Raw genomic sequence first — 16,034 nt, forward strand, 5'->3', positions numbered from 1 at the left:
ATAAGATTGTTGTAGTGTGTGTTTGGATCCCCTCGGCGAGAGATGATATGACTTGTGCTGACCAACTGCCCTCTATTACACATGCCAGCCAGTGCATTGTTGGGCCTCACACTGCTCGGAGAAAGAGAGAGGTTAAATTTATGAACCCGGGGGGCGGGGGTCTCAAGGCGGGTGTCACTCGCTCCCCCTTTTTCTTTCCTCCTGCTCCTCTCGTCTCCTTGGTCACATACACACACGCGCGCATACACGCACACGGACGAGGGCTTCAGTCCTGCTATGGCCAACACCACCAGCCCCGAGGAGAGCTCTCCTGCCCAGGATGCCATAGCACCACCAGAGCCTGACCTGGAAACTAGTATAGAACCCGACTCAGCAGCAAAGCCTGAGCCCAGCGAGGCCTGTTGTGATAGAGAGGATGAGGAAGAGGAGGAAGAAACAGCACCAGGGCAGGAAAATGCTGGAGGTCAGTGTGTGGATACCGAGTGGGTGGAAGAGAGGTTCAGGATCAATAGGAAAAAGTTGGAATCTATGTTGTATGGTGAGTCAACACACACAACTCTTGAACCCTTTGGGCGATACAATACTCAGGCCAGCAGTGTCCTCCTTGCTTTTTGAAATGTTTTAGCTGGCCTGATTCTCTGGTCGATTTTTTTGCTTTGACGTGCAAGTAAAAATTGACAGTGAACCCAACACAGTTCACATCACAACATGGTGCTGTTTGGCAGATAGTGAGTTTTTCTTCAAGAGGCTTCAAGATGTTTGATGCCACAAACAGTTGAAATTCACCGTCAAACTAAACTTAAAACAAAATGAAATACATACTGTGTGCTGTATTTAATCGAATAACATAACTAGCTTTATAATAACACATAATAATGGGATTGATCATGGTTGTACACAAAGGGTGACGCGACACATTTAGACAGATATAATTATCCTCAAAGGAGTATTTTTATAATCTTTGGCTAATAATGATTACTAATACTGCAGCCTATTCATTTGTGACAACGGTCATCAATTATATCTTTATGTCTCTTTATATTCATATGTCTGTTATGCTGCCCTAAAGTGACCAGGGCCCACATACTAGAATGAGCAGTACAATAGCCACTCAATTCAAGCAAGAACGTATAATTTTTCTTTTAATTTTATTTCATTATGTCGTTGTTGTATGTTTTTATAAAGCGTAATATTCAAGAGTGCTTTAACACATATTACAGACATTTTTGTTGTCTTATTTGGGAGGCTTTATGGGATTATTAGCAAGTACAGTCATTCAACAATCGTTTGAGATACTTTGGAGTGATGAGTGTGGTCATAGAAACAGAATTAATTAAATTAACAGCTCATGGCGTTAAATTAAAAATAGGGGATGTTTCACACTAATGAAGAGAACTGATGTTAGTTAAAAACTTTATTTAGCAAAATGAGTTTAAAATGCAACATTTCAAACTGTCTGTGCTTTGCTTTTTCAAAAATTGCCATAAACAAGTAAAAAGTGTCCTCAAATCAAACAAGCCCTGAGTGTTAAAATAATGTGATTATTTGTTTTTATGATGGCCAGTCGAAATTCTGTACTATGTGGCCTTCAACTTCAACATCCATGCAGTGAACTCACGCATCAACATGAATGATTGATGACACGTTATGTGTGATGCATTCATAAGTCTTCTTGCAATTATCATGCCTGTCTGAAAAGGGGAGGTACTGTAACTGCCGCCGTTACTTATCTCAGACTGGCAGCTTTATGATGAATGTATCACTTTGGACACTCATTGTGTCACCAATTCACATATGCAGTGGTGGGAAGTGAGCAAGTACTGTACAAATACCAAAGTTTTTCTAAGTGACAGTCAAAATGCATTTGACTTTTTAGATTTACAATTTAGTGAAAGCGGCATCACAGTGCCGAGCTTGTGGGCGTCACATGACACCACACTCAGAAAACAGGTGAGTATGGATTGGTTGTTACCTGAGGCTATCGCAACAGTGATGTCACTTTAGGTCGACAGCAAGTGCAAAAATAAGAGTCCCTTGAGATGGCTGGGAACAAGTGGATTTGCCTGAATAATTCATATTCCACACACAAAATATTTAATGTGTTTAGATCAGTCCTCAAATAGTGAGACAGCCCCCCCGGTTGGGGAGACCTAGATGACCCCAGCGAAAAGGCTCTGTTTAGTAAAATAAGGATTGGTATCTTTTTTTTTTTTTTTTTTTAAATCTCAGGCACTTTAATGCACTTGGTTATTTTTTCTGTTTAGACTAAGCTGTAACCTCTATAAACACTTTTAAAAAGTCATTAAGAGATGTTGAATTTTGATTTATACAGTTTTTTTTCTTTTGTCAATGTTAAAATGGTTACAATTTTAGGTGTATTACACCATTTCTAGATAATGATGTCATTTATAATTAGTGGTGCGAGTGGGAGGGCGCAAAACGTTTTCTCTTTTCTATGGGGTGGCTTTGCAAAATATAATTGAGAAGCACAGGTTTAGGCCGATATAGAATATATTGTAAAAAATCTAAAATAAGACGTGGACTCGACTTCCTCTTTGAGAACATGATTTGAATCAGTACAGTATGTTTACTGTATCTGATCTGTACTTAAGTACAGATCTGTTGACATCGACACTCCGTGGCTTTAATGAATTCTGCTGTGATACTTTATGGTGTTTGAGCAGCCCCACTCAGGCGGTAAATATTGTATCTCATCAGATTTGACTCCGTTTAAGGATGAGGTGCTACTGTGCTTGTCTGCTTGAGTGGGTCTTCCTAACCAATACGACATCTCCGTTTTGTATTTATAGTCCAATTTTTGCACTCAAGTGGGACGTCTTTGCGTCACTAAATGTCATCAACGTCATTCGCCATTTCCAAGTTAATTTGTGGCGGCCCCCCCAAATCTTTGTCACCTTCTCTTTCCACCCTATACTATTTGCTCCCCCATTCCTTAGCTCTAGTCAGGGTTGCCCTAGTGATTGTGGGTGGTGGGGGCTTGGTTGAAGTCAGCCAATGCGCTACCCCCCGACCCTGTAAATGTCACAGTGTAGCTTTGGCCTTTTAAAATTGTTTATGTTCCAAGCAATTTCTACTTTCTTTTGTGGCAGTTGCTAAGCTAACATCAACATTTAAAAGATGTCACTGTTTGAAAAGCTGATCACACAAAGAATGTGGTTATTTGGAGCCTGGTAGAATGAATGAGAAAAAAAAAAACAGAAAAAGGGGAAAAATATCTCAAAATTTCCAAAAAGTACTTAAGTCACTTTTCTTTCCCTTTTAGTGGCTCAACATGGAGTCTTGGTGATGTTGTAGGTGTATCAACAAGAACAGCCCTACGATACCTTTAGGAACCCCAAGGATTCTTGCCACCAAGGAGTTTTTTTGATCACATCAGTGACTTTAGCCCCAGAGATAGGAGAGTCCTCCTCAGAATTTCCAGACTGCTTCCTCAAGTCAGTAGAATTGAGTTGAGGTCAGGCTCATCTCCACTGTCCAGATGACTTCATATATGAACATAATGTACACTGTAAAGCAGTGGTTCTTAAACAGGGATGAAGTCGATTCAGGAGATACATCAGTTTCACAGGCTTTCTACAGTTATCAGCAAATACTGTATATATAATTTAATGCTTTTTCATGCTGTGACAGGAACTGTGCAGCTTTCCATTCAAATAATTGCAAATTAATTGGAACATTAAGCAAGCTCGTGCTAAATTTTGTCATAGTTGCCCATTTGCAAAATATCAGATATCTTTATTTTGTTGTTTTATACAAATGCGCGTCGGCATTTGTGATAAAAGTTCCCAGCAGATGAGCCAAAAAAATACAAAAGATAATGTTCCATCAGGTATCGTCTGGAGTTGCTGAATAAAATACACCCAGTGATGACAATACAAATGAACTTGCAGTTCCAATGTTTAATAAATCAGACACGAAGGGTACACCACTCATCTTTTTTTTCATTTCACAAAATTCTTTGTGCCAGCTAGGCGGTACTTGGCAAAAATAAATATTCATAGTAGGTATAAAAGGATGAGTACCACGGTTGTAATGCCTGTATGTACGATATCTAAGAATAACAACTATGTTCAATTGACAAATAGTTTTCGGTTGTTCAGTGCAGTTGTGTGACTTAATAAAAACAGCTAAAATGTGCTAGTGATACAACGGACCATCTTTTTTCTTGAGTCATTGCAGTACTTGCACATTATAAAAAGTGTTGATTTCTTTACGGGATTATACTGTTGCGTCTTTGGCTGAATCCTTTGCTTTTGCTTAGCTATTTATAATAATTTAAATCTTTCATTAATTTTATTTGTGTTTATTTTAACTGTGTTTGTTACAGCTCCAAGGGCTGGAGATGCTATAACAGGCGAGGAGTTTTTTGAAAAAGTAAGGCAAACACCAAACTTCAAACATATAATTAAGAAGAGAAAGCTGTTTCTGACTCATTGCTATGATCAGTCCATAAAGTTTACTTAGCACTTATGGCTGACAGATTGGTGCATGTCTATGACAAAAGCTGTGATAACAGGTTTCCTAGGTGTAATGATTCCAATCTTTGAAATGCAAATGAGCCTTTGTATTCTTAGAATCTGTACATGCCCCATATATTCTGGAGGCCTCTGATGACAGATGGCTTCCTCCCTCTTCACAGTTATCTTTCACTTTCCATTGTTTTGGCTTTCACAGGTGATGAAAGAAACTGACACTCAGGTGAAGTGGCCTTCCAAATTGAAGATTGGAGCCAAGTCAAAAAAAGGTGGCGCGCTGTTGATGTTACTCACATCCTGTTGATGTTACTCACATCCTATAATTAGCTCCTTTTTGTTGTATTCTCCTATCGATCTTTTCGCAGTGAAACTAGAATGCACTATCTTATGTGATGCTATCAGACTGAGTTGTTACCTCTTGCAGACCCCCACGTGAAAGTGGAAGGGAAGAAAGCCAATGTTTTGGAAGCCAAAAAGAAGATTCTAGAAGTTCTCGAAACTAGGGTATTGGATGTAATTTTACCTGCACATTAGTGGCATAGAGTAAAGAAGTTTTGATTCTATTCAAATCCTCAGGTAAACAAGGTGACTCTCAAAATGGACGTGGCCTACACGGAACATTCCCATGTGATCGGCAAAGGGGGCGGAAACATCAAGAAGGTGATGGAAGTCACTTCCTGTCACATCCACTTCCCTGATTCTAACCGTCACAATGCTGCAGGGGAGAAAAGCAACCAGGTATGAGTATGGAACCACAGGGAGCAATATAAAAACACAATGACCTTTATAAAAGAAAAAAACTGGTTTTCCCCTTGTTATTGTCAGGTGTCGATTGCTGGACCCATCGAGGGAGTGGAAGAAGCAAGAAGGGGGATAAGAGTGAGTGGTCTACTCCATTCACTTGGGCCTTTAGTGGAATCGTATCCTACTTAAGCCATCCCTCAATACCAACATATAACAGTCAACAGTATCAACAGGGGTGTCCAATCATTTTGCAAAAATGGGCCATATTTGTTTGTTTTCAATTTTTTTAATGTAATAACAGGGAAATGTGTAAAAAAAACAAACAAAAAAATGAAAAAAAAACACACATTCATGAGAGCAGGGTTTATTTGAAAAATATTGTTGAAAATACATTTTTACATTAGTAATTGTAAATGGCAGACCACTTGCCTGCATTAAAAAAAGTAGGTTCAGTTTAACCGTGTTCCACTGTAATCAGTTATTTTTGTATCACCTCGATGCATGTTTAAGACAATTGACACGCTTTTTCATAGATGATATTAACGTTCAGGTCGCCTCCAATATTTTAAGGAGCGATGCTCTGGAAACATTTCAATTGAGAGATAAGAGAGAAGATATGACTCCTGGAAATGAATTCCTGCTACATTATGGTGCAAATGTAAGCATTTGGAGTTTGAATTTAGGTTAGTGCTTCTGAGACCTTGCTGGAAACTGACCTCAAGGTCTATTTATGATTTGACTAAATAAACTTGTGGACTGACTTTTATTTGTTTCAAAATACTTTTTTCCAGTCAGGATATCAGTCAAGATTCACAGATCATTAGAATAATACCACTATTAGGTATTCAGTGGAGGTGAGTACGCTGTGTGGCAACAGGTAATAGGCAACAGGTTTTTCAACAGTGTCCTTTTCCAACATCACTTCATCCTTTTAATCTTTTTCCTTTTCGTTTATATCCTTTCTTGTTTTACATGCTAGGATCTGCAGCCACTGACTTTGACTTTTGACCTCCCGGTCACCCTGGGCCCTCAGCCCCTGCCAGACGCCGGCTCACCCCTCATCCAGCAGGTGGTGCAAACGTTAGGGGTCAGCGTGAGCTTCAGAGCGGTGCCTCCGCAGCCTCAGGCGCAGCCCGCCTTCTTTGGAAGCTGCTGCACCGTGTGGGGCCTGCAGGGCAACGCCGGCGCAGTCAAGGTCAGCGTGGCGCGTGGTTTGGGGAGCATCAACTAACACATAAGAGCTGTAACCACAGCAACGTGTTCCTTCCCATTTATTACATGGTAGAAGGCGACCTGTGTTCTGATGGAGCTGCTCCTGGGGTCAGACGTGACAGGGAGCGTTGTGACCAGCCAGCTTGATGTGACCTCGCAGCAGCATCTCTTCTTGCTGGGGCAGAACGGAGCTCACTTCCTGAGCGTCATGCACCACACACAGACCCAGATCATTCTACCCGACCTTAACGCACCGCAGAACCTCCCCTCACTCGTTATCCAGGGCAGCCCGGATGGTGTTGTTCTGGCCCGGCAGCAGCTCATGGTAAGATTCCTGTGGCTATCTGTAAAAAGAAAGAAAAAAAGTCAGCAGTCAAATATAAGTTGTGACAAACAACAAAACATGACCGGGACAGCCACATTCAACTTAATGCCAAATGGCTAACTGCTGATGCTTAAATGTATAGTACTTAAACCGAAAATCACACACTTGTGTTAGGGTCCCTTCATTGGGTGTGGTCAAGGGGAGATTTTGCATTGAGTCGGCCAAGTAAACAGCAATGTTTCATTTACTAGCTACTGTACAACGTTTTAATGTAGGAAATCCCCAAAATGTGTTTGTGGGATTACGCAGCCGCACAATCAATGTCATTATTAAATAATTCACATGTGAGACTATTATAGTAAACCTCCTCTCCAACGAAAATTGCATGTGCAAAACAATCCCCCAGTGTGAAAAAAAATCCATCCATTGAAAGCCTTTCCCTCATTCTTACTTCCTCATACAAGGAAAAATCCCCCTGTTGCATAATACAAATTTAATGCATTTGCCTTGCACTGAAATTCACTACGGCGAAAATAAGCCTGCAGGAAAAGTCTAGTTTGGTTTATAAGTAATGGTATATGAAAAGGAAAACTGTGTATGGTGTTAATTTATCTGTCACCTCTAAAAAATGTCCCATTTTGAGACAATCATAAACAGACTAGTTTTATTGTTCTGTTTTGTGTTGTATCCTTTCTATGTGCTCAACACTATTGTGTAGCACACTGTGAGACAAAAATATGGTCCCACAATCATAAAACAAAACAAAACAAAACAAATAATCTTTGAAATTCTTGGATACACTGGTGGAGGATTCAACCAAGCAAGGAGAATGTACCAGCGGCACCAATGCTTCAGGAGGAATTTTAGATAAACTGTATTTTCTGCTTCATGTTTTTGCTTTCTCCAGACACTTGAGGGTGTGACAAAGAGTGACAGAAATACTATATCATATACAGAAAAGCCTAAAAAAGAACAATATACCTGGCGCAACATCATTGTAAACCTACAGTGTATTAAGTCCAATACAAATGTCACCCAAAATTCCGATAAATAAATAAATGAATAATAACATATTTGCGTCTGTGGTTTTCATTATGTAAACCTAGGACTGTCTCCCTGTGTGCTTGATGTTTGACATGCGGGAAGACGCGGAGGCAGATCCCTGTGCTCTAGCTCAGATGATGCAAAACCTTGGAGTCTTCATTAGTGTCAAGCCCAAAGTGAAGCAGACCAACAAGGTATAGCAACATTAAACTTGTTTAATTGTGCATGTTTTCCTTGTGTTGCCATGCATGATTATCAACAAAGTTTTATATTCTGCTTTACTTTTATTCCCCTCATATGCTTAGATCGTGGTTTATTTTTGTATTTATTGCAGTCAGTGGTGGTGAAAGGTCTTGAAAGAAACATCCAGTGTCTTTATGAGGCCCGTCGGCTGTTGTTGGGCTTGGATTCTTGTGACTCCACCAAGGTAACCAAGGTGCCCCCTGACCCTGTACTGGCCGGTAATGAGTTGACCAGCTATTGGCTCAACATGTTACTGCAGCAGCTGCGTCTCTCGGAACATGGTAAGCTCACGCACAGAGGAAAGTTTATTTCAGGACAATTCGAAATAAGAAGTTTTGTATAACTTGGGATTTTGTCATCCATCTTTTGTTTGTATTTAGTTCACTTTCTGCAGATTGACTTCCCAATTAAATGCCATTTTAAAATACATGTTCCCTAATGTTGACTAGGCCCCATTCCAGCTCCTATTCCAGAGGTTCTCAGTGGTACAAAGGCTCGACCAACACCTCCACCTGGGCTACCACCTCCCACTGAGGAAGGGAGGGCGGGATTAAAAGGATCAGACAGTCGTCCGTTGGAGAAGGTGTTTAATACCTTTTATGACCTGAAGAAAAGAACACGCATACATTTAAAATATCATTTCTGTTTAGATCCTAGAAAATGATGACCAATCTGGCCAATCGGATGATGAGAGCTCTAAGGACATGGTGAAACTCGTATCATCGGAGGATGCGATGAACATCCCCAGCGGGCCCAGGGTGACACTGATGGCTCGCAGGGGGAGTTTACAGGGTCCAGAAATCAATAAAGTTTTCAACCAAGCCAGACGCCACTCTACAGGGCAGGCCTTTACATGCAGGTGAGTGTCAAGGCAGGCGAGAGTAGAGAGACTCACAGCCGCACCTAAGGACCATTTAAAGAATCCAATTTCTTTCCAGGGCTCAAATCATGAGAAAGAAAGTTGCGGCTTACATTTTGAAATTTACAGTGGTTATTTCCGAAAACAACCTTATCTGACTTATAAGGGTGTGAACATTTTTGTAAGGACAATGAACATAAAACCTCTTTTTGCGGGAAAGCTCAAGAGTTGCCACAGAAATCCCATGACTAGCAGGATAGCATTTCTACACAACATTTTTAATTTAAAAAAATATATAAAACACAGAACAGCTGCCACCATTAAACTGAGGACAAATACTGCTGTTGTAATTTCCTATATAGTCGGTTTTGTTGTATCGTGTGTGCATAGGGTTGCCTTCTTTGCTTCCACCCAACCACCCAAGTTAATCCTTGCACATGTGTGTTATCTCCTCACTGCACAAGGATGCTGAATGCCGAAATGGAGCGAGGGAGGATAGAGCAGAGGAACAGCCTCAGGAGAGACGTGATGCTGTCCCGGGATGTTTACGCTGACGTATCTGAATCGGAGGTGCAAGAGAACACACAAACATTTTCTTTTCATAATTCTAATGTACATGACAGCTTTTCAAATTAGATCTTGAGTACAAATGTCATCGACCACATTTAGCTCATTATTGACGATTTCTGGGGTCTCATGCAAATACCTCATACTCCAAAGTTACTCAAAAATATTAACAGGCTTCCCACTATGCAGTCAGTGTTTTAAGTATTGCAATCTGTGATATAAATTAGGTTCAACCTGCTTCCTTTCCGAATGGGTGGAAAAGATTTTCAATCCCATGCATTATTTACCTATTTTATATCCTGTTTGTGCTCTGTAGGTTTATGACTATGAAAAGAAGAAACTGCTGGCGAACAGAGGTTAGTGCCTCTAAATGTTTAATTCCTCTTCTTGTCTTACATTGTGGCTTCTGGTGCAAAGCCAAGAGTGCAGAGCAAAGCTGATCTTATATTCATTGATCTGTGACCTACCGTGTACTGCGCATGCACCATAAAGACAGACCACTTAATCAATTAATTAATGAATCAGGCAATTTGGAGAGCAGCTCCCAGCCAACAAACTTGTCTTTCCAAAATGATTGAAGGTATAATAGCAGAAAGAGAGGGAAAGATACTGATTAGTTTGTTTCCTTTTTGTACATACTAGTTGTGTAATGGCCTGCTGTCTCAATAACTTTGGACTTTTAATGTTGGATTTGGGTCATTTATGAAAGAATTCCACACCCAAAACCTCTCGAATGTAGTTAAATAGTTCTTGAGATTAATGTTGGGTCTCAAGACCAAGTTTGAGACCACTCTTGAAGTTTAGTCTCATCTTGGAATCAAAGGCATTTTCACTGGGTCTTGTGTCCCAGACAGAGCGGACTCACGGATTTTTGATCATTACTGGTCAATGGGGAATTGCATGATTTGTAAAAGGAGTGATTTGATATACCATATAGCGTGTTGGTCTTGTCTCATTCTCGACAGTCAAGAGAAAAACGAAATTAACGTTCTTCGCACAGGACTGTAATGTCACGCACAGCGTTCTGCATAGGTCTGTAAATGATTGATGAAAATGAAATAAACCTGCATACTATGGCTCTGAATATTATTCTCGTTCAGTGTTTTAATGCCTGTTTGAAGGAGACTAATTTGAATGTTTTTTTGTCATAAATGTTACTGTATAATGAATTGGCAGGTTAAAGGCAGGTTTATTCTTTATTTGTATTCTGCGACATACCAAGCATTAGAATGGACAGGATCCTATTTATTTGATTAGGCATTGGTCGTATTGTAAACTGCCTAGCATTCATTTTTAGGTTAGTAAAACATAAAAGTAATTTCACCCCTGAAGCCTAATACAGGGGAGCTCTGCAGTGAAATAGGCCAAACATTCCTCAGTCTTGTTTTATTATGTATGGCATTATGAATTCACTGTTTGAATGAGCCATCTGCCTTCTTGTCATTTAAACTCAACTACATGAAAGTACACACTCGTGGTTGTTTACTGTTCCAGGTTTGACACACTTGCTTTGTATATCCGTGCCTGGTGATGCTTGTTCTTCTGCTGTGCGTCTCAATTTCAACAATATCAGCTTGATTAAATATGCCACACACTGGCAACAAGAAGTACTGTTCCTGATGAATTATTTAACACCTGAATCCACCTTGTCCGATCTGCGAATTTTGGCAGTTGGAACCTCTACAATGATGGACAGACTGCATTGACTTGTTTTCCCACGACTAGGCTCCCACAGCTTTTTAGAGCTGCCCATCAAATGCTATTTTATTGATTTCTCTTTCAGCAACTTCATATTGACTCAGCCTAGCTCCAAGCTGCTTGTTGGAAAGAGATGGCAAAAGTACTCACACCTTTGTGCACTTAATAGAAGGACTGATACTTGTGTAAAGACTTTCGTCAACTTCTGCACATGGGTAAAACAAAATTGACTGAAATGTACTTAAGTTCTAAAGTTAAATACATATACATTGCTAGATTTGTTTACTTGGCACAAAGACAACCACTGCACACAAAACAGTTTCCCTTTTTTATTAACTTGCTTAGAGCTTCTACTGCGGAGGAGAAAAAAAATCCCTAGACAGTGCTTTGCCGCAAGCCAAAGTCTGACAAGTTAATCAGGACTGAGTTGACAACAGGTCCTACGTGAACAAAACAAAACAACATGAAAACAATATAATAAATTAGGGAATGATAAATATCTTTGTAGGAGAACACACTGCTCTCCTTTCAATTGTACAGAGAAAAAAAAAACGTTATCAGAAAAGTAAGAAGCCATGCTATTTGATTAGGTATTGTAAAATCAAGGGACTTGATGGACCATTTATTCTAATCAACAAAAATATCATTAAAATATCATTCTTCTTGATACATGTCAGCATTTATTGATTTTAGTACACACTCCACATTTTTTTTTCATTTATCTAGTTGATGCATAAATTGACTTTTCTGTCATGGCAGTTTGTTGATGTTGGAAGGGATGGATGTGATGGCAATAAAAACGCGAGTTGCAAGGAGAAGTAAAACGATCTGGTAGCAACCACCGCCGCAAAGGCCAACTTCAAAATAAAAGTGTACTACGGCCTTTGCATTGATGTAAATGAATTATTTGATGTGTTTATTTTGAAGCTTCCCTCCACAGCATGTAATTGGTGTGAAGTTGTTGTCTCTTCCTTGGCAGTGTGCGTCTTGTATAGTTACATGAAAGCCAACGGGAAGCAAGTTTTTTTTTTTTTTTTTAAGTTCAAAAAAGTGTTACAAAGTATATCGAATACTATTTTATTTTATTTGAACCTTCAGTTATGTTACTACTAGAGGGTGCATGCACATCACTTGTGGTACAGTACCTAGCTAAGAATGATATTTCCACAAGTTGACTACAAAAAATATATTCTGCGCAAATACTTTTCCCCACACAGACTGCTTAATAGTTACTCCTGTGCTGTCATCTTCCAGCGATGCAGAGAAAGCCAGTTGTCACTGAAGTCCGGACCCCAACGGACACTTGGAGCGGTCTCGGATTTTCCAAGTCTATGCCAGCAGAGGCTGTGAAAGAGCTGCGGAACGTGAGCCGTCGCAGCTACAAACCCTACTTGAGCACAAGCGGCAGCCAGGTACAAATCAGCAATTATCAATCTCGACACAAATGGCTTGGACTATTCTTTGCAACAAATGATGCTAAGTACTGTTTTTAAAGCTCCCTTGCGATATTTTATATTGTGGTGTCCCTTCAACTGTTTGCTATCTGGCTCCATGATGAACAAAGGGAGTTTGAATGCTCAATTACTTGTGCCTTGATTGCTTTGCTTTGGTCAGCACAACCAGTCACATCATCCTGCTTACTTGAGTGCTTCCACCTCGTTAAAAAACCCTCAAATAGACAGATTAGCTGACTCACTGGTGTTTGATGAAAGCCATTCTGCCTTTTATTCTAAAGCAGTGGTGGCAGCCAGCAGGGAATTGCCTCACGCCATGGCACTAATATGTATTTTATTCTTAGTACAAGGCAGTGATCCAATGGCAACGATTCTGAATATCGACTTGAGCCATTCGTCTGTAGTTTACTGTCTAAAAAGCAAGTTGCGCACAAGCTCCTTCTAGTGGTATGAGGAAGTATTGCTATTATAAATGCTCAAACTGTGCACCATTGTTGTGATACTGGCTGTTATGCAATTGTTATGGTCGTGCATTTGTCAGTTTTTGTCGTTTTTATCTAAGACCATCATCGTTGTCACATTTGGACTTGTATTAACTGTTGTAACCTGTTTGCTCCTTGACGTATCAGTTGCCATTCAGGTCTATAGTTTGGCTTAATATCTCATAGAAAATTGATGTGTGAATATTTAAGCTTATGGCACATTGTCAGAACGTCAGGTCAAGCTTGCAAGATGTCATGTCAAGCTGTATTCCGTTTCCATCTGAATACAATTTTCGGAGTCTAATTTCTACTTTCTAAATTTCAACTCTTGTTTTAAAAGTCCATTTTCTGATGCTTGCCATGGTATATTGGATTTTCATGTTTATAGATTTTCTACTTTTTCTCCATCTAGTTTTTGTCAAAATGTTTCCCGAAGGTTCTTTCTGAGTCGAATTAGTTTAGGTTTGAGTCTACTTTCTGAGTTCTAAGTCCTTTTCCAGGTCTAGTTCCTGATCCTCGCAGTGGTTATAATGTTTTGTGGGTTTTTTTTTTGGTCTAGTTTCCAATGCTTGTTCTTGTTCTCTGTGTGTCCTGCCATTGACTGGCAACCAGTTCAGGGTTTACCCCACTTGCTGCCCAAAGACTGCTGGGATAGGCACAAGCACGCTGCGACTATAGTGAAGCTAAACATTTCAAAAATGGATGGATGGATGGATGGATGGATACGTTCCACTTTTCCACTTCGAGGTTTTGGGCGTTTTTGGATCCAAACTACTCCTCCAATAATATTATTTAGTTTTAAAAAATGTATTTGGTTACTTTTTCTTACTGTATTTAATACAACGAAATTGATTGATCATTTTAATGCATTATTACTATGCCTTAGACAATGATTAAAATTTTTAGCTAATTCTTTGTATCCCTGCCAAGACACAGACTATATTGTACATTTAAAAAAAAATCACACCATATAAAAGTCGAAACTATATTACTTAAGATGATTGAATGAAATGTCCCATTACAGTCATGGGCCAATCAGAGTGGGGCAGCATCGAATGGGAGCAATTCAGACAACTGGAGGGAGAGACGCGGATCTCAGCCAGCCTCCTCGTCTTCCTCCTCCTCTTCTTCTTCTCCATCCTCCCCACCACCGACCTCATTCTCTTCCCCTTCACACTTCCCCATGTTCACATCCAACAGAACCAACAATGACAAACCCTGTGAGTACTGTCCAGTCCCTCTTTTAATCATGTACTGCATGTATGTATGTATGCTATGACAAAAGACAGCTATTAAGGTTTGGCTTAAAACCCTCTGACGCCTACAGCGGAGGGCTTCGCGAGTTGCAACTACTTTGACGACATGTGCTCATCAAGGAGGGCATCCACCTGCAGCCAGCGTAGCCCCTCCCCCCAGATGATGGATGACCTGCCAGAGCTCCTCAATCAACTGGGGTTGATGAAGTACATTGATGTTTTGGAGCAACAAGAGGTACAAACAATACAATGGTAAAAACAATACAAGGGATTGTTTCGAACGACAATAAACTTCTTCATTTAGATTGACTATCAGACTTTCCTCACGCTGTCTGATGATGACCTAAAAGAAGTGGGCGTGTCCACGTTTGGAGCCAGACGCAAGATGCTGTTGGCCATCTCCGGTAATGTCATACTTGCTTTCTTCATAGAGGTTTGCCCATCGTCAGAATAAAAATCTAATCTTCTTATCCAGACCTAAACAAGAGCAAGAGGAGGCCCTCAGACACATCCAGCGTGAAGTCGGAATACCTGGAGGGCGGGGCCAGCGGTAGACTGCCACGCATTGCGGACATGGAAGTCGCTGCCCTGAGTAATCGCTGGTGAAAAAAGCTTTTAACCCACTTTGACTTGGTCAATTGTGGAAATCAAGCTCTGTCAGACATGTTTTACTTTAATCAGAAATAACAACAATGAAAAAAAAAATACCATCAGCACTCTTAAACATTTAGGTCCAAGATGGATGGCCTCTACTTTTTTGGGTTATTCATTTTACCCACCTTTCGAGGTTGTTTATTTAACCTAAATTTTTGGGTTATTCATGTAACCGCCAACAATATCTATTTCATACAAAATAACAAACAAAATTTTTTTGTTTTGTCCCAAACATGGTTGGTTTATTCGTTCACTCTAATTTCTTTGCCCTAAATGAATAACTTTTTGGTTTATTTATTTGACCAAATTTTTGGGGTTAATTAAATAGCCACCCCCCAAAAACATTTGACTCCACTTGTTGGGTTATTTGTTAAGCTCAAAATCTTGGGTCCGATTAATAACTCGGAAAATAATCTTCCAAAAATTGTTTTCCATTTAAAAAAAAAGGTTGTTTTTGAACCACCTTAAATATACCCTAAAAGTGAGGTGAAAACCCCCCCCCCAAAAAAAAAAAACTGGTTAAATAATTAAACCAACAGCGTTTTTTTAAAAAAAAAAACAAAACAAAACAAAACATTTTTTTGTGAGGATTATTTATTCGACCCAACCTTTTGGGTATTAAATGGATAACCCAAAAATTGGGTCGGTCTTCTTTTCGACCCAATTTGAGTCATTTTTAACAAGTGATTTTTTTTTAGTGTAGTCATGTGTGCCTTGCATCCACAGCAAAAATCCAAAGCTTTTCATACAAATCAAGACAAGGAGGTGTTCTCTCTCCAAGAAAAAAAAGAAAAAGAAAGTGAAACATTACATTTATGATAGTTCTTTTATGAGTTTACAAGCTATGTGCTTTTTTTCTTTGCAAAATGAAATATGTTTTCACTTCATTAACCACTACTTTTATGCAAAAAAAATCGTTACTTTTATGCAAATGTAAATAGATCTAGGAAACAAATCTACTCTGTATTGTGATACTAAATAAAATGTTGACAGTTGATCA

The 16,034-nt window shown here is 39.6% G+C and overlaps 1 protein-coding gene across 1 annotated transcript; it reads left to right on the plus strand.

Moving 5' to 3' along the window:
* The first annotated feature begins 253 nt into the window (after positions 1-253).
* bicc2 (bicaudal C homolog 2) lies at positions 254-16,029 on the plus strand. The gene is made up of 19 exons (XM_088430892.1): positions 254-538; positions 4,349-4,395; positions 4,696-4,765; positions 4,921-5,000; positions 5,073-5,234; positions 5,322-5,375; positions 6,220-6,435; positions 6,526-6,777; positions 7,884-8,015; positions 8,156-8,345; positions 8,514-8,647; positions 8,715-8,923; positions 9,388-9,493; positions 9,807-9,846; positions 12,443-12,600; positions 14,149-14,344; positions 14,452-14,615; positions 14,685-14,784; positions 14,856-16,029. The coding sequence occupies exons 1-19, from the start codon at positions 277-279 to the stop codon at positions 14,984-14,986; spliced, it is 2,703 nt and encodes a 900-aa protein (XP_088287018.1). The 5' UTR covers positions 254-276; the 3' UTR covers positions 14,987-16,029.
* The last annotated feature ends 5 nt before the right edge of the window (positions 16,030-16,034 follow it).

Source organism: Hippichthys cyanospilos, chromosome 13 (genome assembly GCF_059441005.1).
Source record: "Hippichthys cyanospilos isolate Australia breed blue-spotted pipefish chromosome 13, RoL_Hcya_1.0, whole genome shotgun sequence".
In the NCBI taxonomy this organism is placed as follows: domain Eukaryota; kingdom Metazoa; phylum Chordata; class Actinopteri; order Syngnathiformes; family Syngnathidae; genus Hippichthys; species Hippichthys cyanospilos.